The following is a 23,557-nucleotide window of genomic DNA, read 5'->3' as shown; positions in this document are numbered from 1 at the left end:
GATAACATGAAGGGGCTACATTTTATTCAGTGCATCCTCAGACTGTTACAGAGCAGAGTACATTAGCCAAGATATTTCACCTCTGTTCTACTAGCAGCACATTAAATGTTATTACTGTTAAAACACTTTCAGGACACGTCAGATCATCATTCATCACCATTTTCACAAGTAAAGGAATGAGGCTCAATAAAGTGACAAAAATAAATTAGTTAAAAATATTTCCTCTCAACAACGTCTACAGTTAGAAAGGCAAACACATCCCTGTCGGATTAAACCGACTGCACTCCTGCGTGTACAGGAAACATGAAACATCACGAGTAAAGGCAGTACCATGACTATTATTGCTACCAGGCCATACTTGACCGCCGCAGTCGTATCAGGACAGGAAGGATGCGGCGTTCACACTGAATGGGAAACGACAGGTTTGTACTGGCCTCCTGTTTTTGAAGGGAGAACTCATATTAGTAATCTAATAACAACACGTCTGCTTAATGTGTAACGCTGGGGGTCAAACCCTCCCAAATCTTTGGTTCTCCATTGTTAAGATGGTTTGAACCTCCCCGTGTGATCACCTGTGCGCACGCAGCTTTTCAACGCCTGCTTCTCTACCAGGTTTGGGCCCTGACACCTCTCTAATATTTGGTTCAGTTAAAGTCACTGTCCACGTCAACAGGTACAGACGATAAAGGATCCATCCATCCAACAGAACATTTCATTTCCTGAAGTTCTTTCAAAGTTTTCTTCAGATCTGCTGTTTAACACTGATCTGTGAATCATTCAAGCATACAAAGGTGCCTAACAAAGGACGAACAAGTGTGACACTCATTCCTGGAAAAGAGCCGTCTGTGACCATAAACACCTGGATTACTTAGTTTCACTTCATAGTGGACACATAACCTGTTTAAAAATCTGATTATTCTAGCTCATTAGCTAACTACTTGCCAATCATGTTAGCCAATGAGGTGTGGTGTTACAGTGAGCTCCACCTCTCGCTGTCACCACCTTAGTTTCAAAATCCTGACAGCAAAGACACATCTACGGCTTCATCATGAGACTTGATGAAGTGGTGATGTCACAGAGGCGGCATCCATCTGTAGTTTCATCAACAGCAGGCACAATCCAAAACTTGGCAGACGTATGGTCATGATAAGCACGACAAACTGCAGTCAGAAGAAACGACTATTTAAATAAAAATACATAAAATTCTTCTGAGCTTGTACAGAGATGAGTGACCGCAGCAGCGCTGGAAGGATGTATAACCTACTGAATATTTCCAGCGTGCCGTTACCCTTAAAAAGTTAAAAAAGAAAAACTGTACATTCCTGTATCAGAGGAGTGCCTGTGTGACCACATCCTTCCTCCAGGGCTGTACTCGAAGCAGGCCATCAATTATGTCATCAAGCAAAAATCCCAAACGGTTAAACGAGTCCCACTGCTAAACCGAAATCCCGTCCACAGCGTGCTGCTGGGAGTGAACGCAGGAAGGAGTGTGTCAGATGTCATTGGATGGGGACCCCTTGCTCTTACGTCCAGGCAGAGGGAAGGCCGACTTGCTCTGAGGCTGCGTGAGGCGGCTGGTGAGCTGGGTGAACGGTTCGATGAGCGAGGTGCGTTCAGTGACGCTCACCTCCCACAGCTTCACCTTCTCGCCTCGTGCCCACTGCTGTGCTGCCTCGTGCTCTACCTGACGACGCTCCCGCAGGTCTGTTTTGTTCCCCAGCACTATGACCATCACCTGCACCCAAAACAAAGCCACGTCACTTTTAAGTGATCTACATTTACACAGGAGAAAACACGAATACATGCAAGTGTGGAATTTTAGAGTCCAACGTCTCTGTAAAGTTTTTGTTTTTCCCAAATATCCGCCTGTCCGAGAATATTCTACACATTCAAGGGTTTTTTTAATCCAACATTAAAGAAATATACTGAGGCTATCAAACTACGAAACATGTTTTTATCTCTATATATCAATACTGTGTCTACTCGCAGTCAGGAGGCTTCATGTTCGCTTCTTACTGCGTTTCAAACAGTCGATATAAAAGCTCACACCCGTGGTGTTCCCCCCCAGCTGCGACTGTGGACGCTCACTGGAGCTTTTCCCACACATGTCAAATCGTTTCTGGGCGAGATACCCAAATTGCACCCGATGCATCCATCAGTGTATGAGTCTGTGCTTAAAATGCATTTGTTTTAATGCTGCGTCGACCTCACACAGCGCAGGTGTTTCGAAACATCCTTGTCACATGACCACGGCTAACTAAGGTTTTGGTGCATTCCATCCCAGTTTGAACATCTGGCTGACCGACTGCTTTTAGGTTTGGTTGACAGTGTGCAGAACAAACCTGATGACACTGCAAAGTCACAGAAAGCTTAACAGTCAGCAGTAGCAGCGAAAACACCCACAGTGGAACTGCTCATGGCACTGTGGAGGTCCATAGACGCCTCACTGAGGCCTTTGTTTCAACAACGCGTGATCCACTAATTTAGTGATCAGAGATCAGGCTGTCAGAATGTGATGAGCGGTGAGGATGACTACAGCGAAGCTGAAACATAAGTCAGTTTAAAACTCAAATGCTAATGCTATCAGAGTTCAGGTTTGCAGCTTCCTCTGTGTCTAAACAAAATTCGGTCAGAGCAGATAACAAACTGAACTATGGAGAATAAAATGCCGTAATGTTAAATGTGTCAAAAAGGCTAACAGGCCCTGAACTCAAACTGGTGGAGCTGCCCTCTCCACCCGTGATATTGTAGCAACATAAAGTAGCTTCCCTAAGTGTTACACGTCGACTCCTTTCTCCACCTTTATCTTCCTGTTTAGGTCTGCTCTGTCTGTGGGTTGTTATTCGTGTACGCTGAGGTTCTCTTGGTGCTGCTGGTCATGTTTTTTGGAACAGTGACCTTATTATATGCATATCTTTAAAATGATACAAGTATTCACTTTTAAGAGCAAACATGTTTTATACTCATAAATGTATAGATTTGTCTATATAAAACCATTCAGATGATTTCTAGCAAGTTTTAAAGACACGTCCAAACATGTCTTATCTCTTTCTATTCTCCATAAGGTCCAGTTTACACTGTTTAGTACTACACTCACTGTAAAGCTGTACAGCTAAGAGGCGGAAACTAGAGCTGTTAAGAAATACTCTAAATGTAATTATATTATTTAACCAGGCAAAAACTAGACATCTGCTCACAGAAAAAGAACTTGTGAAGTTCTGGGATGATATGCCAGCAATCTGTGCAACGTTTGCCCGAGCAGACTTCAACCCAGCCTCACCTCTTTTTTATCTCTGGACTTATCTATTTCTTTCTTCAGAACGTCCACCCTCTTGAAAGACTCCAAGCTGTCAACACTGTAAACAAGCACAAAGCCATCTGCCACTGAGTAGTAGTGCTTAGGGAGGTCTTGTCCATCATTCAGTCCCTTGGTGTCATAGAGCCTGAGCTGTTCCTTGACACCTCGGTCGGTTTCCACAGAGGCCACATACACGTCCTCCTGTGTCTCGTTAGACTCTGACCCTGAAAGGTACAGACGAAAAATAAAAAGAGTTACTGAAACAGCAAATGAGGATCTTGGCAATGAAGCATTGGAATGCTCTCATACAGCATGATGTATCAACACCATGTAATATAAATATACCAAACAATTCATGTCCTGGAAGAATGTACGTATGCTATGCCAAATAAAGAGTGTTCAAAGCTTCGTCACAGAAACAAGTAACATCACGCCCCTGTACGTCCAGTCCTCACCTACACTGTGGTTTCCGTACAGCAGCTGTTCCAGAATAGCAGTTTTTCCCACAGCCGCCTGGCCGCACACCACAACTTTACAGCCTTTTCCCATGTCGAGTCTGTGACATCAAGACAGAAGGTCACGGTGTGTACAGAAACGCGTTAGAACCACAGTAACATCAAAACGACCGACAGCCCCTCAAAACATCAACAGACATGTTCACCCTTAGCTTGTACCTAGCTGGCTAAAGCTAGCTATTGTTTAGCCAGCTAGCCGAAATACGAACACATATTTTTAAATTCTTTGTATGTTTGAGAAAAGTCGCTAACTTTAGTGAGGAAGATACGAGGCTTCCGTCAGGTCTGCAAGCGTAGAACCACGACCGGAGGATCCATTCTGCTGTGAGATTATAGAGCGACAGGTTCTGTCAGAGCGCATGCGCAGTTCACCATACGTCAGAGCCCTCGAAGATCACCAACTTTGCTCGCGTGTACGTTATTATTTATTTATTTATTTATTCATTTTATCTGTAGAAAATATGAAAGCTGATTAAAGACAAGTTAAAATTACATTTAAAAAAAGTTTAGCGCATGTTATTAATGTTGACTTTGTAATTGACTCCTAATTAATATGCAGTTCGACGCAGTAAATTATGGCTCCGAATTTGTCTTTATGTTTACAAATATTTTTGCTTTATATTTGTAGGAATGAAATCACTGGAAACTGGACAATGAGCGCGTGTTTGATTCTGAAAATTACCACATAAGTGACAAACGCGAAAAGTCGAAGAGAAAAGAAGACCACATTTCCCAGGAGCACTGCGAAAAGCGGAAGTACGCTACTGCCGTTTTCCTTAAGGCATGCTGGGTACTTGCCCTCTCTCTTTCCGGCTAGTACGCCATCATGTAAGCGAGTTTTTCTGTGCTTGTGACCAAATAGTAATCCGTTAAAATCATCATGTATACCCGTTCATCTGTATCTGTGACTCGGGCTGTAGCTTAGTGCTTTGTTATCAATCTGTACTCTGTGACTATTTCGTGGAAAAAGGTTAAAGGCTTTGATTAGAATCCTGTGCTTTAGTGGCGTTCAGATGCTCTCTGTCTGGTAGCCAGGGACCGCTAACGTGTCGTTTCCACTGTGATTTAGTTATATAAATGTAGAGTTCTAGCGTTTGGATCACTGTCCCACGTACGCGTGCATTTCTGTGGAGTTATTTCTGTGGGTATTTATGCGACAAAGAGCCGGCCAACTGCGGTGTGCTGCTGTCGGCTATGCTAGCCTTGTATACAGCTTATGCTAAGCGTGGAGTGGCTACATCTGCTGTGTCGCTATTTCATTCTCTTCATGTGTCTGAATGTTTTTGGGGAAACCTGAAGCATGGACGTGTTTGCGTAGCCTTCATATTCTGAAGGTATCCAGTCCAGGTCACGTCCAGCCACGTGCCGTTTGAAATGTAGTAATACATGAATTTCTATTTAAAATGTGCCGAACTAATCTTGTAACTTGCCAACAGTTCAGTGATTTAAAGACTTGTTAGACCGTACCTGTTGGGCTCTTCAGCGTAGCTGCCGTAAACAGTGTTGCTCTGCTGAACTGTTGGTTGCACTGTAAAGGAAGGTAGCGCCTAATGAGCTTTTAATTAACAAGCTGACAAAAATGACTTGACCAAAGTTTCTTTTTCTTCTCAGATAAGTCAACATGGGGGCATATAAGTATATGCAGGAGCTATGGCGTAAGAAGCAGTCCGACGTGATGCGCTTCTTGCTCCGCGTCCGCTGCTGGCAGTACCGTCAGCTGTCCAACCTCCACCGTGCTCCCAGACCCACCAGGCCAGACAAGGCTCGCAGGCTGGGCTACAAGGCCAAGCAAGGTGAGTGCTGTGCCTGTGGTTGTTCGCCTCCACGTCTGTCACCTGTCATCATCTGTACCCGTTCGGGTAATTGCATATTTTTGTTCGATCGAAACAGGCTACGTGATCTACCGTATTCGTGTGCGCCGTGGAGGTCGTAAACGCCCCGTCCCCAAAGGTGCTACCTATGGCAAACCAGTGCATCATGGTGTCAACCAAATCAAGTTCGCCCGCAGCCTGCAGTCCATCGCTGAGGTACGTTCATACCTGCTGATCCAACCTTGGTTTCATGAAGCTACACCAAGCGTCAGATAGTTCAGTACTGAATGTGACATTGAGCATCATTAAGCCTGTTACTCATTTTATTACATTAATGTGAATATCGTGTTAGTAATATGAAAGGATGCCTTACTTTACTGCCCACAGTAGCTTAGTGTGATGGTGGATTAACAATGTTAAAGGTGTAGTTGCCACTCACACCCCAGCAAATAGTTTTCATCAGTGGTCGTATCTTGTGTTGAAACCTACAGAATGATGTGATCTGTGAAATGAAAAGTGTTTGGATTCCTGTTTGTTTGTTATAATATATTCTTGGCCAATATCCTGCACCCCTCAGCAGTCCTGTATAAATGTGCTGTGCAATGTTAGACGCTGCATTACTTTAGTATGTGCTCTCTGTCTTGATGTAAATGTGTGTACAATTTTCCTTATTGCAAAATTGTCCGCTTACAGATTGGACAGGTTCTCTGCAGAGTGTTAATGGAACACTAACTGCACTGGTCATGTTCATGCAGCTGGTGGGATGAGTGGGCACAGTGGGATTGACTTGACAAACATGGGCTTATCCACAATCTTTAATCACCACTTTAAAAAACGTGCATCTGTTTTTGGAAGAAGCAAGAATACTGCACGCTCTCTTGTGCAGCAGCTTTCATAACGTTATCACGTTTACCTGTGATGCTACACCTAGCTCTCTGACTGAAACTAACTTCACAGGATGTTGGTGTGGAATTTTCTGAAGGGGAAACATCCAGTGAACATGTCTGGCTGTGAAATGGGAAGTTGCAGTGGTTGGAAGTTATTTTTCCCAAATGAAGCTGTGGCGTTGGTGAGGTTTGAGGCCTGCACTCGTGCAGACGTCTTTCTCAGTGGTGAAGGCTGCTTGCTTTTGTTTTCCTGACGTGAGCACACAAAGGTTAGCGGTGTGACGAGTGGCTCGGGCAGGTCTGACATTGTCTGTGGGTTTTGAATATTGGATTCAAAGCTTGTTGCCAACAGGAGCTAGCAGATATTGAATGCTTTAGAATGTGATTACCCTGCTAAGACTAAACATGACTTTTATTTTGTAGGAGCGTGCTGGCCGTCACTGCGGTGCCCTGCGAGTGCTCAACTCTTACTGGGTGGGCGAGGACTCCACCTACAAGTTTTTCGAGGTGATCCTGGTCGATACCTTCCACAAGGCCATCAGACGCAACCCAGACACCCAGTGGCTCACAAGAGCGGTGCACAAGCACAGAGAGATGCGTGGCCTGACATCGGCGGGTAAGAAGAGCCGCGGCCTGGGTAAGGGCCACAAGTTCCACCTGACCATTGGAGGCTCCCGCCATGCAGCCTGGAAGAGGCGCAACACCCTGCAGCTGCACCGCTACCGTTAGAGCGTGCCAGCCATGCCTGTACATTTACAAAAATAAACAGCTCTTTTTATGGGGGTGATCTGTGTCGTTTCATTGTGTTTGTAGAACGTGAGCACGCTCTTTACTGATGCTCTTTCAAAGGGTTATCACGACAAGTCCTCATGCCAGACCTGTGCAAGTGAAGACATTTACACTTTACTGGATTAGGAACAAGGTTATTTTAAAATAACTGGGAGCTTTCTGTACCTGTGGCACTCTGGAGAAAAATAATTCAGATGAGCTGCAGCTCAACGTCTTTGAAAATGTAAGTTAAAAACTAAAGAGATTATCATTTTAAAAAAACACGACACGATATGAGACATCACAACGCAACACAAACCACACAACACAGTATATTAACTTGGTAATAAAAAAATAAGTGTATTGCACACTGTTATTATTGCACATTAATTATTATTGCAGGCTTTTAGAAGCACTGTAGTTTCCTTGTACTTAGTGCTGTAATCGAAGTGATTCTTAGTTGGTACTAAGAAGCCCAAACAGCCATCACACGCTGGGAGGAGGCGAGCTGCCTCTGTGCTTGAGCGTTGTTTACACCAAACTCTGAACCTGCCATCCCACGAAACATTTAGCAAATCTGTTGCTTCGGTTTCTCATAAGTATGTGAGGAGTGGTACCTGGCACATGCTTTGCTCCATAGAACAGCAGATTTTGAAATACTCAGTCTGGCAACGAGGGATGCTTCAATCAGCGTCTCCCCCCATATTGATTTCATGCTCCATATTTCCCCACCCAAGGTTCATTAAGTTCTGTAGTAGGTGGGTGTATTGTCACGTTACCTGGGGTTGAAGACACTGGGTCAGTTTTGCTCATGTTGAATAAAATACAATAAATAAAAAGTATGTTTACATTAACCAGTACAAAGGATCGGGTGTTAGAATAACCGTGATGCTAATAGAACAGGCCTCACCGAGAGCCTGCACAGTCTGACCTGTGTGGTGCAGAAAGAGTGACAGTGACACACTGGATGACTTAGAAAACAAATAAATGGTGACTGATCCAAACAGAGTTTTAAGAAGTAAAAGTATTCCTGTGTATGTGACGGGATTCATGCTCATGTGAAGATGTGCTGAGGACAAATTGAAGTGAAGTGAGCAGGTGGGCCGTAGAAGTTCGTTCACAGTTCCAGGTTCCAGCAGGGACACTAGAAGGAGGACTGAAGTCCAACCTGTGAATTCATTCTGTGCTTTTCATCTGCTCGTTTGTGCCGTGGTAGACGGTTGGTTCAGAACGATTTGGATTTCCACCACACTTCCTCTGGATGCCCGGCTGCTTTCCTGTTGGGTGACTATCATCAACTGAGAACACGGGAAGAGGTGCAGCTTTAGGCTAAGCATAAGAACAACATCAGCACCAGCTCAGTATAGTTCAAGTGGTTTGGTTATTTTTTGTGTGATTTTAAAGTCTAAATTGTGAAATAACCAGTGCAACAGGACTCGACCTGCAGGGTTAGCAGGGAACACACCTGGATGATTTTGACCCACATCAGCTCTGTCTGAGCTCTGTATGCCTGCTGGGTAAGAGCCATAGGATTTGTTTAATCCAGAGGGTGGGGAACTCGAGGGCTGGTGTCCCGCAGGTTTAGATCTCACCCTGGGTGATGAGTTCATTACCAGGCCTCTGGCGAACTGCAAGACATGTTGAGGAAGTCATTTAGCCGTTTAAATCAGCTGACACGTCTAAAACCTGCAGGACACCAGCCCTCGAGGCCTGGGGTTGGACACCCCTGGATTAATCAGAGAGCCAAAACTGAGTGAATGTAAAACTGTCTATTTATATGAAACTATGATAAAAACTGTGACACTGATGCTCAAAGTTGGTCAAAGAAAAAAAGAAATATATATAGAAACAGGAAGCAAATGATTATTTGTTGCAGTTATATTTTTAGTCATTCTGTGCTCATGAAGTTTGAGGCGTCAAACATCCTGACTCTGAGATTGATCATGAAACGACCCAACAGGAAAAGAAGTTCGGTTTTCCTTAAGAAGCTTGTGGTTGATCCAGAGCGCTGCAGGTAGAGTCTGACAGGGACTAGCAAACAGAGACCACAGACTTCACTGGTTCCCCGTTAAATCCAGAATCAGATTTAAGATCTTTCTTCAACGAGAGCTTGACTGATCGTAAAGACTACACAGTATCATTTTGTGCTTCTGGAGCACTTTGCTGTCAGACTGCAGGCCTACCTGTGGTTGCTAGAGTTTGGACCCCTCACCATCAGTGTTGGGCAAGTAATTAGTTACTAATTACTGATTACATCTCCAAAAAGTAATCCTGTTACATTACTGATTAAGTAATTAGTTACTTAGTTGTTTTTCAAAAACATGAGTTACAACCTGACTATGTAATAAAGCAACAGTGTTAGCTTTCAGCCGTGTTCGACTGTTTCTGCATAATCCATCATATGAAACTGAATCCAATGAAAAAGTATTTTTTAAACTTGTTTTATTAGTTTTCATATTTTTAACTTTATGCATCATCATCATCATCATCATCATATTTACTTAAAAAACACTTTGAAACAACCACAGCTGACACAAAGTGCTGTACATTGGAACTGTAAAATAAAATTACATGAGATATAAATAAAACACAAATAAAAGAAGAGTGAAATCATTAATTAAATAACTACTTCAATTAAAAGAGAAACTGAGTCTCACTGAGGTTAAAAGCCAAGGAATAAAAGTGGGTTTTAAGACGTGATTTAAAAGTGGACAGTGAAGGGGCCTCTCTAACATGCATGGGCAAATTATTCCATAATTTTGGAGCCACAATAGAGAAGGCCCCGCCCCCTCTGAGCTTCCTCCTGGATCTCGGTACCTCCAGGAGCAGCTGGTCAGCTGACCTGAGAGACCGACAGGGTATGTGGGGATGAAGAAGCTCAGAGAGGTAAGGCGGGGCAAGACTGTGAAGGCATTTAAAAACAAACATAAGAATTTTAAAATGAACTCTAAAAGACACAGGCAGCCAGTGCAGAGAGGCCAGCACGGGGGTTATATGCTCTCTTTTTCGAGTTCCTGCTAGGAGTCGTGCAGCCGCATTTTGAACCAGCTGCAGACGTGAGAGCATCGACTGACTGACCCCCACATAAAGTGAGTTACAGTCGTCCAGGCGGGAAGAAATAAAAGCATGGATCACTGTTTCAAGGTGCTGCCTCGAAAGAAAAGATTTTAGTCTTGCCAGTCGCCTTAAATGATAAAAACTGGACTTCACCAGTGCTCTAATTTGGTTGTCCAATTTAAAATCACTGTCCATCTTAAAACCAAGGTCAGTAACAACAGATTTAAAATAGACTTCCAGGGATCCTAAAACAACAGAGGAGGACTCACAGGGACCACTGGGTCCAAACACCAACACTTCTGTTTTCTTTTCATTAAAATTTAAAAAGTTTAGAGCCAACCAAGCTTTAATGTCATCTAGACATGTTAAGAGAGGTTTTATGGAGATGCCATCCTTGTGTTTTAGTGGCAAATAAATTTGGCAGTCATCGGCATAACAATGAAATGAGATCCCATGTCTTCTAAGGATAGAACCCAGAGGCAGTAGACACAATGAAAAGAGCAGTGGCCCTAAAATTGAGCCCTGTGGGACGCCGCATGACAGAGGAGCAGAAGACTATTCGTAACCGAGAAGGCTGACAGAGAAAGTTCTATCTGATAAATAAGACCTAAACCAATTGAGTGCAGTGCCACCAATACCCACTACATCATGTAATCGAGAAGTTAGAATATTGTGGTCTACGGTATCAAAGGCAGCAGTTCGGTCGAGCAAGACAAGAACAACATGGTTACCAGAATCACATGCCAGAAGGATGTTATTAAAAACCCTTAATAATGCAGATTCTGTGCTGTGAAGGGTTTTAAAACCTGATTGAAAAACCTCAAAGATGCCATTTTCATCTAGAAAATCTTTCAGTTGACTAAAAACAATTTTCTCTAAAACCTTGGAGACTAAAGGCAGCTTGGAAATAGGCCTATAGTTCGCTAAAACTGTGTGATCAAGGCCAGGTTTCTTAAGCAGTGGCTGTACTACTGCATGTTTGAAATTTGCAGGAACCACACCAGAAGGCAGACTGCTATTAATAATGTCAAGGACATACTGTTGTATACTAGGAAAAATTTCTTTAAAGAATTGTGGAGGGACAGGATCCCGTGGGGAACCTGTGGGCTTAATATGGCGAACCACATCCTCTAAAGTGGAGAGCGTCACAAGCTCAAACTGAGTGAAAACAGCAGCGCAAGGGACAGAGACAGAGGGGTCAGAGTCAGGAGCTGTGATAAGAGCCCTGATGGTGACAACCTTTACAATGAAAAAGTTCAGAAAACCATTGCAAATCTCAGGAGAAACTTCCAAACAGACATTCAAAGGAGTATTAAGAACAGTGTCAATGGTCCTAAATAACACACGTGGGTTATGACAGTTGGAAGAAATAATATTTGCAAAATATTCCCTTTTTGCCTCTTTAACAGTGTTCTGTTAGCGATGCCAGCAGTCTTTGAGAATTTGAAATGATACATGCAGTTTATCCTTTTTCCACCTCCGTTCTGCTCGACGACATTCCCTCTTAACAGCACGACTGCTCTCATTAAACCAAGGCTCAGGTTTAGCCTTAAGCTGCCTGGTTTTTAAAGGAGCCACAGAGTCCATGATTTTTTGACAGTAAGAATAAAACCAGGAATGTAGGTCTTCTGTATCAGAGGAGACAAAGTCAGAAGGGCCGCCGAGCTGATTAAAAGCAGCAGAAAACTGCACAGCAGTGGCGGGGTTAATAACCCGACAGCACCGAGTAGCAGCGCCAGATCTAACTGCGGTATATGTCAAACCAACGTTGAATAACACAGGCATATGATCTGAGAGTGCACAGTCACAAATCTCCAAGTCAGTGACAGGCACACCATATGACAGAACAAGGTCCAATGTGTGTCCGTGCTCATGTGTAGGGCCACGTACGGACTGTACCAGGCTAAAAGAGTCAATAAGGCTTAAAAAGTCCTTTACCAGTGGCTTATCAGGACAGCATACATGTATATTAAAATCTCCAACAATAAGAACTCTATCATAGTTGGGCATAATCCCAGCTAAAAAATCGGCGCCATCTTGCCATTAACAGACATTAACATGGAAACCTATCGTCTGCATGTTCCAGCAGATAAAATCATGTTTTGTGTTTACACTCTTTCAAATAGATGCGAGTAAAACACAGCAGAAAATAAATAGAATCAAAGACTCAGCAGCTCTTAAATCTATTGCCACCTGTTTATCAGGAGTGGGGCGGGTGGAGGTTTGCCCACAGCGGTCATGTCAGTGGGGGGTCCGGGGGTTTCTCGGTGAATGTCACGTTGCCGTGGCGGCGCGCTCGCTGCTCGCTCAGATTTGAAGTTTCATTTTTTCGCTGCAGAAAGAAGTTTCCTTCCCACACAGAGTGAACAGCAGACGCTGATGTTTGTGTCACTTTTAACAGATTCAAACTCACAGTAATCTGATTACTTCCGCAACGCTGCACGGTCGTACTCTCTCCATCACTCCATGTTATCCACGTCTGTTGCTGCCACGGACGTCACACGCTCGTACGTCATTGTCACGAGACACTCTCACAAACAAAATCACAGTTTAGTAACGCTGTACCGCAGCGTGCTTACGGGAATGTAACTGTAATGTAACTACTTTTTCTGCAATAGTAATCCCTTACTTGTTACTTGAAAAAAGTATTCAGATTGTGCTACTGCATCTATAAGACGTATCTCACCATACGTCTTATAGATGACCTGAGCAGCACTGACCAACCATTCTAAGATCAACGCACTCCCACCTCTACTTCCACGCAACAAATCCCAGCTGCTTTTAACCGCATCCTACAGTCCCAGCAGCTGTGCAGGGAATCCCACCTGATATCAGTCACATGTTTACATTTGTTAAAAACACTAAGGTTCTCCCTCAGGATACATTCTGCTTTGGAAATATAATATATAGCATGTGATGATATATGATGTATGAAACGCACAAGAGGAGGGAATTCTGCAAGAGCTCAAGGCCAAATCCTAAATGTCATCTAAGAAGTTAAAACCTCGGTCCTGTTCCGTTTAGTGATTCAGTCTGACATGCAAGAGACCTTTTCAGGACACAGTTTAAGATAGATGTTACCTGTAACTGGGCCAGTGTTTGTATTAAATGTATCAGTCATTTAAGAAAAAAACCTTAATAAATTATCTCATTCATGCAAATACCAGAAAAATAAAAGTTTCATTTGTGCTATCAGGAGTGGACTGATACATAACTAATATACAGCTTACTACAATCTGTGGCAGGCAATAAGCCTGTGTGCAGCCATAAACCTCCATAAAAGCAAAGGTTCTGGATGAAAATGTATCCAGGTCAAACAAGATAGCTACAGTATAGATTAGAGCTGGACCGATCCGATATTACGTATCGGTATCGGTCCGATACTGACCTAAATTACTGGATCGGATATCGGAGAAAAATAAAAAATGTAATCCGATCCATTAAATATCACGAAAGCACCTCACAAAACTTGCAACACGCCGTAACTCACCTCAGAACGTTAGCACGTCGGAGCAGTATGCATCACGTGATAGAGCAGCTGTGGCATGCGGGACCTGTCGGTGGTCTGGATAGCATGTGGAGCTTCGCTAGCAACCCGGCATTTCATCTCCGACAAAGTTATCCCCGAAGTAAAGCAAGTGTGTAAGTCCATCTCTGAATGTTTGTAAAGCATTCCTGCGTTAAGCTTAACGAGCGACTGCCTCTGGCTCTCCGGCTGCTACTTCAATCATGAAACTGCTTAACGATCAGCTGATCGGCTTTTCTGTCGCGAGTCCGTGTCTCTTGTTTGTTTTTGGCTCACTTTGCACCAGAAAGAGGAAACCAGCGGCTGAACAACAGCAGCACGTTTAAGCTTGATCAGCTGTTGTTAGAATTTATTTATTATTACTTTCTACTCGAGGATCTTTTTCTACGTAGCTGACGCTGGTAACTGTGCAGGGGCGGATCTAGCAAAGTTTAGCCAGGGGGGCCGATAGGGCATTAACAGGGAAAAGGGGGCACAAAGACATACTTTTCTTTCTTATTCTCATTTAAAATGTCTAGCTTTTAATAAATAATTATCTGACACCCAAAGTTTTAATTTGATGCAAAATAAATAGAAGTCCATTACTGTATATAGTGACTATTAAGTCTAATATATATACCCTAGTAAGCTATAGTACTTTTTCCTTTGGGAAGGTACCATCTGTGCAGTCTGCAATTTTGTTGAAGAAAGATGTTGAATCTATTTAATATTTCTTGAAAAATAATTGATTTCTGTGCATTTTTTTTTCACACTGCATCAAATTAAGGTTGATTACGTCGATTAAGCATCATGAGGTGGAGCGTGAGGGGTGGTTCCCTATTTTTTATTTATTTATTTTTGTTGTTGCTGGGAGTTGGAACCCTATTAGTTAGGTTGCTTAATATTTACGCTAAGTACTCTTTAAAATACCAGAATAGGGAGGATGGTGTAGGTTTAAGTTTATTAGATTGATCAGTATTGCTGAACTATGAAATATTTTTTTTTGCATACAGGTATAACAGAATAGCTTTAGTGTAGTTGTTGTTTTAAACTTGAGTATGAACTTATACAAAATGCAGCAAGATATTTAAAAAACAGTTTTGTTGATTAAAAAACACTATATCGGATTCATATCGGTATCGGCAGATATCCAAATTTATGATATCGGTTTCGGTATCGGATATAAAAAAGTGGTATCGTGCCATCTCTAGTATAGATAAGATAAGATAAAGATTCCTTTATTGTTGCTGTACTCAGGCATTGTACAGAGGAACTGGATTTCAGCAGACTAGCATACTTAAATTCATTCATTCATTCCACAGATTAAAATAGTGAATATAAAAGTATAAATACACATAAAATGCAATTCAGCAAAACCCAAAAAACGATATTGCGCTACAGCAGTAAGCAGCAGCCGTCATGTCTCCCGTGTGCTGCTCCTAAAAACATCTATTTTAAAGTTTCAGTGGGAGATCCAATAATAAGTTCCAATCATTCTTGCATAGCTGACACTAGCACAAAGTAGAGGAAAGACTCCATCTGTTGGTGAAAAGGTGAAATTAGTTTGAATTTTATGATTAAAAAATGATTAGACACAATAATGCCTCTAATATAATATGAATATATAAGGAAAGATATGGATATATTTACTGGTGTACTGTAAATGACCACAGGTCTTTATCAATAGGAAACTTGTGAAAATACAGTTAAACGTCCACAATTTACAGCAGGTAAAATATTGAACATGTCACCAATGTTCTAATATGTTTCTGAAGGTGTATTTGTGTTTGCTCGTGTGGTCTGACATGCATATGAACTTGAGTGACATCCCATTCTTCATCCCTCAAGCACCTTGAGGTGACTTTTGTTGTGATTTGGCGCTATATAAATAAAATTGAATTGAATTGAGGGTTAATGCGACGTCCACCCACCCTTTGCGAGGTTTAGGAGGAGGCCTGGCTCACAGGCTCTGCTCTAATTATTCCCAGTGGTGTTCTCTTAGGTTGATGTCAGGACTCCACTTCTTCCACACCAAAGTCATTGACCCACATTGCTTTGTGCACTGCAGTCATTGAACAGGAAGGAGCCATCCCCAAACCGTTCCCACAAAGCTGGGAGCGTTAAATTGTCCAAAATGTCTCTGTATACTGAAACATTAACAGTGCCTTTCACTGGAACTAAGGGACCGACCCCGTCTCCTGAAAAACAACCTCACATCAAACACGTCGAAGGTTTTCTACCTGCAAGTCAAATTTGGCAAACAAAACACTGGATTCTCTTGGTGAAAGAAAGAGTGATGAATCTAGTTTAAACTTTGAGAACTGATGTAAAAACCAGATAGAAACCAAGTAACTATGTAACAGTCCATGTGAGTCAAACGTTTGAAGACATCTCTAATAGGCAAGGCAAGTTGTGAAGTTACCTATTGATACAAAGTATTTCCTGTTTTCTAAGTATGTTTTGAACCAGTTTAGTACAGTTCCTGAAAGACCTGCCCAGTTCTCCAGTCGTTTGAGTAATATGTTGTGGTCGACTGTATCAAATGCTGCACTGAGATCCAGTAAAACTAGGACTGACATTTTTCCACTGTCTGTATTCAGACATATGTCATTAAACACTTTGGTCAGAGCGGTTTCAGTGCTGTGGTTCTGTCTAAAACCTGACTGGAAGGCATCGTAGCAATTATTCTGTTTTAAGAAGTAACTGAGCTGTTGAGAAACTGCTTTTTCAATTATCTTACTTAAAACTGGGAGATTTGAGATCGGCCTGTAGTTGTTCATTTGTGTCTTGTCAAGATTGTCAATAATAAGTAATAATAATAAGTAACATTTTGACAGTTTTGTACAGTTTTGGTGGATACAACCATGTTCATGTCAAAGCTGTCATCAGAGTAAACAATGACTATTTTAAGGACTCCGATATTTCAGCATCAGGGTGTTTGAACACATTTGCTTCATAAATCCAAATGTGTCATGTTCTTACTTTCTACTGCTACTTATTACAATTGCAGCAATGTCAGACGATCACCAGTATAACCAGTAACTCCTTTAGCTACACATTAATCGAGCGGCCAGCCTGTTCCCAGTCTCCTGCTAGCTCTATCATGCAGGACCCTCGCTTAAATCAAAGCGAGTACCCAGAACAAATATGGACTTTCTGTGCTACTGCTGACCAGGGACATTGTTGGACCATAACCTGATTCTCTGAGACTTTCCATGGTTAACTGGTGAAAAAGGCTTATGACGTAAATGCAAGGCCACTTCGTCCCCATTAAAGTACTGGTATGCTGACTACTAGGTGAACAAACCTTCTAGGTCATGATGACAACACCTTAGCTAAAACATTGTTTTCCTGACCTACATAGTGAAAGAGAAACCTGAGAACAGCAGACAGCTCTCACGTTACTGCCTCTCTATTGTCTGCTTGTAAACTAGTCTGCATAGTAGTGCTAACCCCTGACCCGTCCTGCACGACAGAGCAAATCAAACAAACAACCACAAAAGAAAGAAAGAAATTAGAGATTGAGACGGTGCAGTGCGTGTGTGTGTGTGTGTGTGCGTGTAGTCAAGCATTTTCATGTCATGCTAGCTTAAAACGATGCAGTGTGTGTATTTGCAGAGGTGTTGCACGATAAACAAAACCTCCACCCAGGCAGCTCCACCCTCCAGGCCGTATTTACTTTTAATACTTTTATTATATTTTGTACATTTGCTGTTCTTTGTAGTTTTCATGTCCTGTAAGGACTTTGCAGTGCACTGAAAATAATACATTTTGGAAGTCAGATGTAAAAGTGAGATCAGAGTCAAATGTGACATGAGTCCCCACATACAGGTATCATTTCATTAATATTACTAATATAAACAACAGCAGTAGAGTTTTAAAGGTGACAGTTTGACCTGTGGGCTCACAGTAGTGGTCAGATCGTTCCTTTATGCTGATATGTTGTCAACACAAACAATGGCAGCTAGAAGCAGAGCTTTACATGGCATGATTATTATGATGATTATGACCTTCAGAAGTACAGGTCAAAGGTCAAATGTGACATGATACTTTAAATGTGCCTTCATAATTGCTAAGTTCTGAGGCTGTTCTCAATTTTCCAAGGGTGAGTTATTAAGATGGATGATTCCACTCTACACTTGTGCTTCAAAACTTCGTGAACTGTGGTGTTCACAGGCGAAAAGAATGACAAACGTGCACACAAGCAAGATCAAACCCCCCCACTCTCTTTGGTGGAGGCAAAAATACTATTCCCCAAAGTTTGATTCTGTTCATCTGGAGGTTTTCAGTGGGAGAAACGTTTCGTCGATGGTCATGAGATGAAGGAACTGACCTCACAGCCCATTGTTCCTTCAGTGCTGCTGGTTTCAGTCATTGTGCAAATGTCCTGTTTAAAGGTTGGAAGCCTGCAGTCAGCTGAGACTGGAGACGTCACCTGATGATGAAACGTTTCTCCTACTGAAAACTTCCAGATGAACAGAATCAACCTTTGGAGATTTATTTAAATAGATGACTGAGCATCGAGACGTAAACATATTCTTCTTATAGTTATTATTATCTGTCACTGTTTTAGAGTTTTTGTGTTTGACTGAATCTAGTGTGAATTTACTTTCATCCTTGTTCCCCTTACCGAATTTCCCAGAGGAACCCACCCGAGGGATTAATAAAGTTCTATCTTATCTTATTTCCCAAGAAGTCCCCACAGTGGGTGGATCTATTAGATTTGGTATAAGTTTTACACAGGATGCTCTTCCTTATGCAGTGCTTGTATTTTGTGGGGGTGAGACTGGGCTGATCTTAGCTTGTGACCCTCTGAGGCGAGGTCTTTCATGTGTACACCGTGCAGCCATAACCTAAAACATCATCAGAGTTTGAATTCAATTACATTTGATTTATATTGTGCCAAATCACAACAACAGTCACGCAGGCACTTCATATGGTAAAGACTCTGCAATAATCCAGAGAAACCCCAACAATCACATGGCCCCTCTGAGCAGGTGCTTTGGTGACAGTGAGAAGGAAAACATTCATTTTTTTATAAATACAGATTCACAAAACTCATTTCCTTTTCACAAGATTGATGGAGCAGGAGCAGAATGCAGAATTTCAGCAAGAAAAAAAGACGAATACAAAAGCATCCACAGGTGTTCACATGGTGCCAAAGCCCTCCAGGAGTAGACATCACAGGAAATCTACCAAATAACATAAAAACTAAAGGTGTCACAGCTGTTACTCTTCACAAACAATACTACCCCAACTGTCTCACACGGTGGCAGAGAGGTGATGATCTGTATAACAAAGTGTCCTGAGTCAGATGTGAGGCCCTGCGTCTGTCATGGTTGAGTTCGGGCTGGGGCCATGGAGCAGGCTTGGAGCGGTGCTAGCAGTTAGACCAACTTTATTGTGGAGTGGGCAGGTGTAAAGGGGCGGGGTTATGGGGAAGTCGGCCAGGCACGGAGGGAGTTGGCAGCTGACAGTAATGTTCAATAAAGTGCAGCTAAGTGGAGAGTAAATAGGTAAGGACGGGCTAGCAGAAGCTTTGGCAGAGCGGTGGTGCCAGAGAGAAGCAGGTGAAGTGAAATGTGGTCATTTCAGAGAAATCTTGAACGAGCTTCCAGACGAGATACTGCGGATGAGCCGACAAGACAGGTGAGGGTGAAGCACGTGAAACCACGAGGAGCCGATCATCACCATGATGGTGGAGAAGAACCACACAGCCCAGCACCAGGATATCATTAAAAGATCTGAAATCATACATTTCTACACTGTGTTGTATTCCTGAGTGACTGACACGTGTCTTTGCTACAGCATACAGGTATGAGTCCGGCCTCTGTGGCAGTCAGGTGAAGAGGAAACTTAATTCTGTTTACAAGAAACATTGTGAAGAATCTGTTTTTCCAAAACAGCTGCCGGTTGTCAAAAATCCACAGTGTTCATTCTTAATGAGACTCTTTTCTCTCGTAGGTATATTGCTCAGCTTTAAGGCGTGCCCCGTGCTTCTGAAAACAAGATGAAGGCGTTCACAAACCGCAACAACGATGCACTGTAGACCACGCAGTGAGCTGCAGGCTCACAGGGGAACCACAGAAACTACTCCGATGTTTGTGTGAACATCTTTAACCAAAAACAGAACAGAGTTGTGATCAGAGGGACAGAAATCACCATCACACATATTTAGTATGTTTTAACTCTCGTTTTGACTCTATGCTAAGTGAGTCTGACAAAGCTGTGACTCTTCAGTTTCTGAATGTTCCAGTAAATCTACCAGCTACGTGCTTCATATGCTGTAAGCAGTAGAAGCGGTTCAGAGTTGGATACAGTTGACATCTGTTTTCATATGCATGTGACGGCTTGGTTCATTTATTTTTACTGAAGGATGCAGCAGATACACTAGTACACTGCTGTGTAACATCAGAGATTTGTGCGAGTGTCACACTAGCTCTTGGTAAACCTCCACCAACCCACAGCTGATAAAACCAAAAGCTTCTGTCATACGTTCTCTAAACAAATTACATGGTCACTTACTGAATTTACATGGTCCTATAGATGAACTACAACACATGACATTTTACACTGTTTCATTCAAGCAACGTGTGAAAAACCTACATACAGACCAGTGAGAGCGCTGCTGCTATAATCTGAACTCAGATAAGAAGGATGGATGCAGAGAAGAAAGGGGGGCAGCCATGTGACCAGCTGAGGTGAGGAGAGGAGGATCAATTATAAGACAACTTTCATGTACCCTAACGCACAACCCAGTTATACAACGACGCATTTAGTCATTTATTCCATCCACGTTTTTCCGCTTATCCAATTTAGGTTGCAGGTGGGGGGTGGAGCCTATCCCACCCTGGACAGGTTGACAGTCTGTCACACAGACAGACAACCATTCACACTCACATTTCGACTCACCAGTTAACCTGTCCTCACTACCTGGATGTTTGACCGTGGGAGGAAGCCGGAGTGAACTCCACATGTAAAGGCCTCGGCCAGATAGACGTAGATGGTTCTTACACAGCGCTTTTAGTCTGACCACTCGAAGCACTATACACGACTTGCCTCCTTCACCCTTTATACAAGCACTTTTTATAAGCCTTCTCTGTGTAAGTGCTTTCTAGCTAACATTCACACATTCAGTGATGTTTGGCATACAGACTGGTGCAGCCAGGGTGTACTGTCTTTCCCTCTTCACACTGCACAGAAGAGGAACCGGCAGCAAGGTTCAACACTTTTCTTCCATCAAGACTCTGAAGACCATTACTCTTTGTCCACAGGTTTAATGATGTAGAAAGTGTGAAACTGAAACAAACATAACACAATTACAATTACAGTATATTCTTTAAATCTTACATATACACTGTACCTACAAGTCTACAATAATCTAAATCAACGTAGCGTAGCACTTTAGCTGCAAGAATAAGCATTAGCCGTGCTCTAAACATGTGGTTTCAACAACGTATCAAAGTTACACATTAAACTTCCCTCATGTCACAAAATACAACCACAGAACTACAGATAAGCATCAAATAAACAATATACATACAGACGATGCTCCAAAAGACGAAGGATTGAAGGCAGATGCATGTGGATTCATGGCAGTCTCCTTGGCCATGTGCAAACTTCACTAAACCTTACTACTTCCTGCTTCCTGTGATGTCACCAGGTATCAGAACTCTTAAAAGGGACAGCTGCCCTAACACTATCGGCACACTCCCCGCCTGGCATGTTAGAATGCCACAACTAACACACAATACAGAACGGTTATACATGGTTATATATGTATATAGATATAGAGGTGGAGGTGGTCAACAAGTACAAGTACCTCGGGCTGTGGGTGGACAATAAACTGGACTGGTCATGCAACACAGAGCACCTGTACAAAAAAGCCCAAAGCCGACTGTACTTCCTCAGGAGGCTGAGGTCTTTTAACATCTGCAGGAAGCTCCTGAGGATGTTTTACCAGTCGGTGGTTGCTGGAGTACTTTTCTATGCTGTGGTGTGCTGGGGGAGCAGCACAGCAAAGAAGGACTCATCCAGGCTGGAAAAACTGATCAGGAAGGCTAGCTCTGTGGTCGGCATGAAGCTGGACACCCTGGTGACAGTGGCAGAGAAAAGGACACTAAAGAAACTGATGGACATTATGGACAATGCCAGGCATCCTCTGCACATGGCCATAAACAACCAGAGGAGTCTGTTCAGTGACAGGTTGCTTCTCCCCAAGACAAGAACTAACAGACTTAAAAACTCCTTTGTCCCACACGCCATCAGACTGTTTAACTCCTCTCTGGAGGGGAGAGGGAGGGGAAACAGGAGGACAAAGGAGGGGGGAACAACTAAGCTGTAGTGCCTCTTCACCTCACTGTGCAATACCTTTTGTGCAATACTTTTGTAAATAGTCAACAGTGCAATAGACTCAATACTTGAAATGTGCAATTCATTCACTTGTATTTTTATTTTTTATTCCTATTTATTCTATTTATCCCCTTCGTATATTTTATTTATATTGTCTCTGTATTTATATATATGTGTGTGTGTGTGTGTGTGTGTGTGTGTGTGTGTGTGTGTGTGTGTGTGTGTGTGTGTGTGTGTATGTATGTATGTATGTATGTATATATATATATATATATATATATATATATATATATATATATATATATAAAAATATTCCGTAACTCTGTAACTTCTGTCGGTGCTGTGCTTTTTTGGAAATCGAATTTCCCAGAGGAACCCACCCGAGGGATTAATAAAGTTCTATCTAATCTAATCTAATCTAATCTAATCTAATCTAATCTAGAGTAACAGTTCAGTCTTTGTCTGGATGTAACAGAAGAATGAGCTCCGACACAGGTCTCAAAAATACTTTTGTCCCATCTTGCCTGGATACCTTCACCTCCGCTGTGCGGACCTTATTGTCCTGGCTAGGGAAGACTTGGGTGATTACTCCAAGAGGCCATTCATTTCTCTAGAGCTGCTGATCTCTTAGAAGTACAATGCTCCCAGGCTCCAGATTGGGGTGACTGTCCTGCCACTTTCTTCTTGGCTGCAGTGAAGAAAGATACTGTCGTCTCCATTTGCTCCAGAAAGTCTGGGCCAGATGCTGCACCTGACGCCATTGTTGTTTACACATATCTTTGACATTGGAGTCTTCAGGTGGAGCTGATGGAGTGCCCATCTTCTGAGTTAAGAGAGTGGCTGGGGTTAGTAGAACTGGGTCACTTGGATCAGTAGATACTGGTATGAGAGGCCTGGCATTGATAATTGCCACCACTTCTGCCATCAGCGTAGTAAGGACCTCATGCGTCAAGTTTGATGTCTCAAGATGCAGGAACATTGAATCGAGGATTCTTTTGGCTATTCCTATCATCCTCTCCCATGCGCCACCCATGTGAGACGCATGTGGAGGATTAAAGACCCATGCACAACCTTTTCCAGCTAGGTACTTCTCAACAGACGTGGAATCAATATTGGATGGAATCTTTAGTTCAGTTGACGCACCCACGAAGTTTGTGCCTCTGTCCGAACGTATTTGTTTCACAGGACCTCGAATAGCTAGAAACCTCCTGAGGGCATTGATGAAGCATGAGGTGTCCAGAGATTCTATGACCTCTATGTGGACTGCTCTAACGGCCATACAAGTGAATATAACTGCCCATCTCTTACTATGGGCGAGACCACCTCTTGTACGCCGTGCAACAACACTCCATGGGCCAAACACG

At 42.7% G+C, this 23,557-nt stretch overlaps 2 protein-coding genes across 2 annotated transcripts; one reads left to right on the top strand and one right to left on the bottom strand.

The window, feature by feature from the left end:
- Positions 1 to 7: 7 nt before the first annotated feature.
- Positions 8 to 4,207, bottom strand: nkiras1 (NFKB inhibitor interacting Ras-like 1). The gene is made up of 4 exons (XM_026155584.1): positions 4,066 to 4,207; positions 3,754 to 3,854; positions 3,281 to 3,522; positions 8 to 1,735 (listed from the first exon to the last, which is right to left on the bottom strand). The coding sequence occupies exons 2-4, from the start codon at positions 3,845 to 3,847 to the stop codon at positions 1,493 to 1,495; spliced, it is 579 nt and encodes a 192-aa protein (XP_026011369.1). The 5' UTR covers positions 3,848 to 3,854; positions 4,066 to 4,207; the 3' UTR covers positions 8 to 1,492.
- Positions 4,208 to 4,582: 375 nt separating this feature from the next.
- rpl15 (ribosomal protein L15) lies at positions 4,583 to 7,298 on the top strand. Its single transcript, XM_026155578.1, has 4 exons — positions 4,583 to 4,641; positions 5,425 to 5,606; positions 5,704 to 5,840; positions 6,935 to 7,298. The coding sequence occupies exons 2-4, from the start codon at positions 5,435 to 5,437 to the stop codon at positions 7,238 to 7,240; spliced, it is 615 nt and encodes a 204-aa protein (XP_026011363.1). The 5' UTR covers positions 4,583 to 4,641; positions 5,425 to 5,434; the 3' UTR covers positions 7,241 to 7,298.
- The last annotated feature ends 16,259 nt before the right edge of the window (positions 7,299 to 23,557 follow it).

The sequence above is a fragment of the Astatotilapia calliptera genome, chromosome 22, assembly GCF_900246225.1.
Source record: "Astatotilapia calliptera chromosome 22, fAstCal1.2, whole genome shotgun sequence".
Taxonomy (NCBI): domain Eukaryota; kingdom Metazoa; phylum Chordata; class Actinopteri; order Cichliformes; family Cichlidae; genus Astatotilapia; species Astatotilapia calliptera.
Note: the sequence above shows the minus strand (reverse complement) of the source record. Positions and strands in the feature narration are given on the sequence as shown.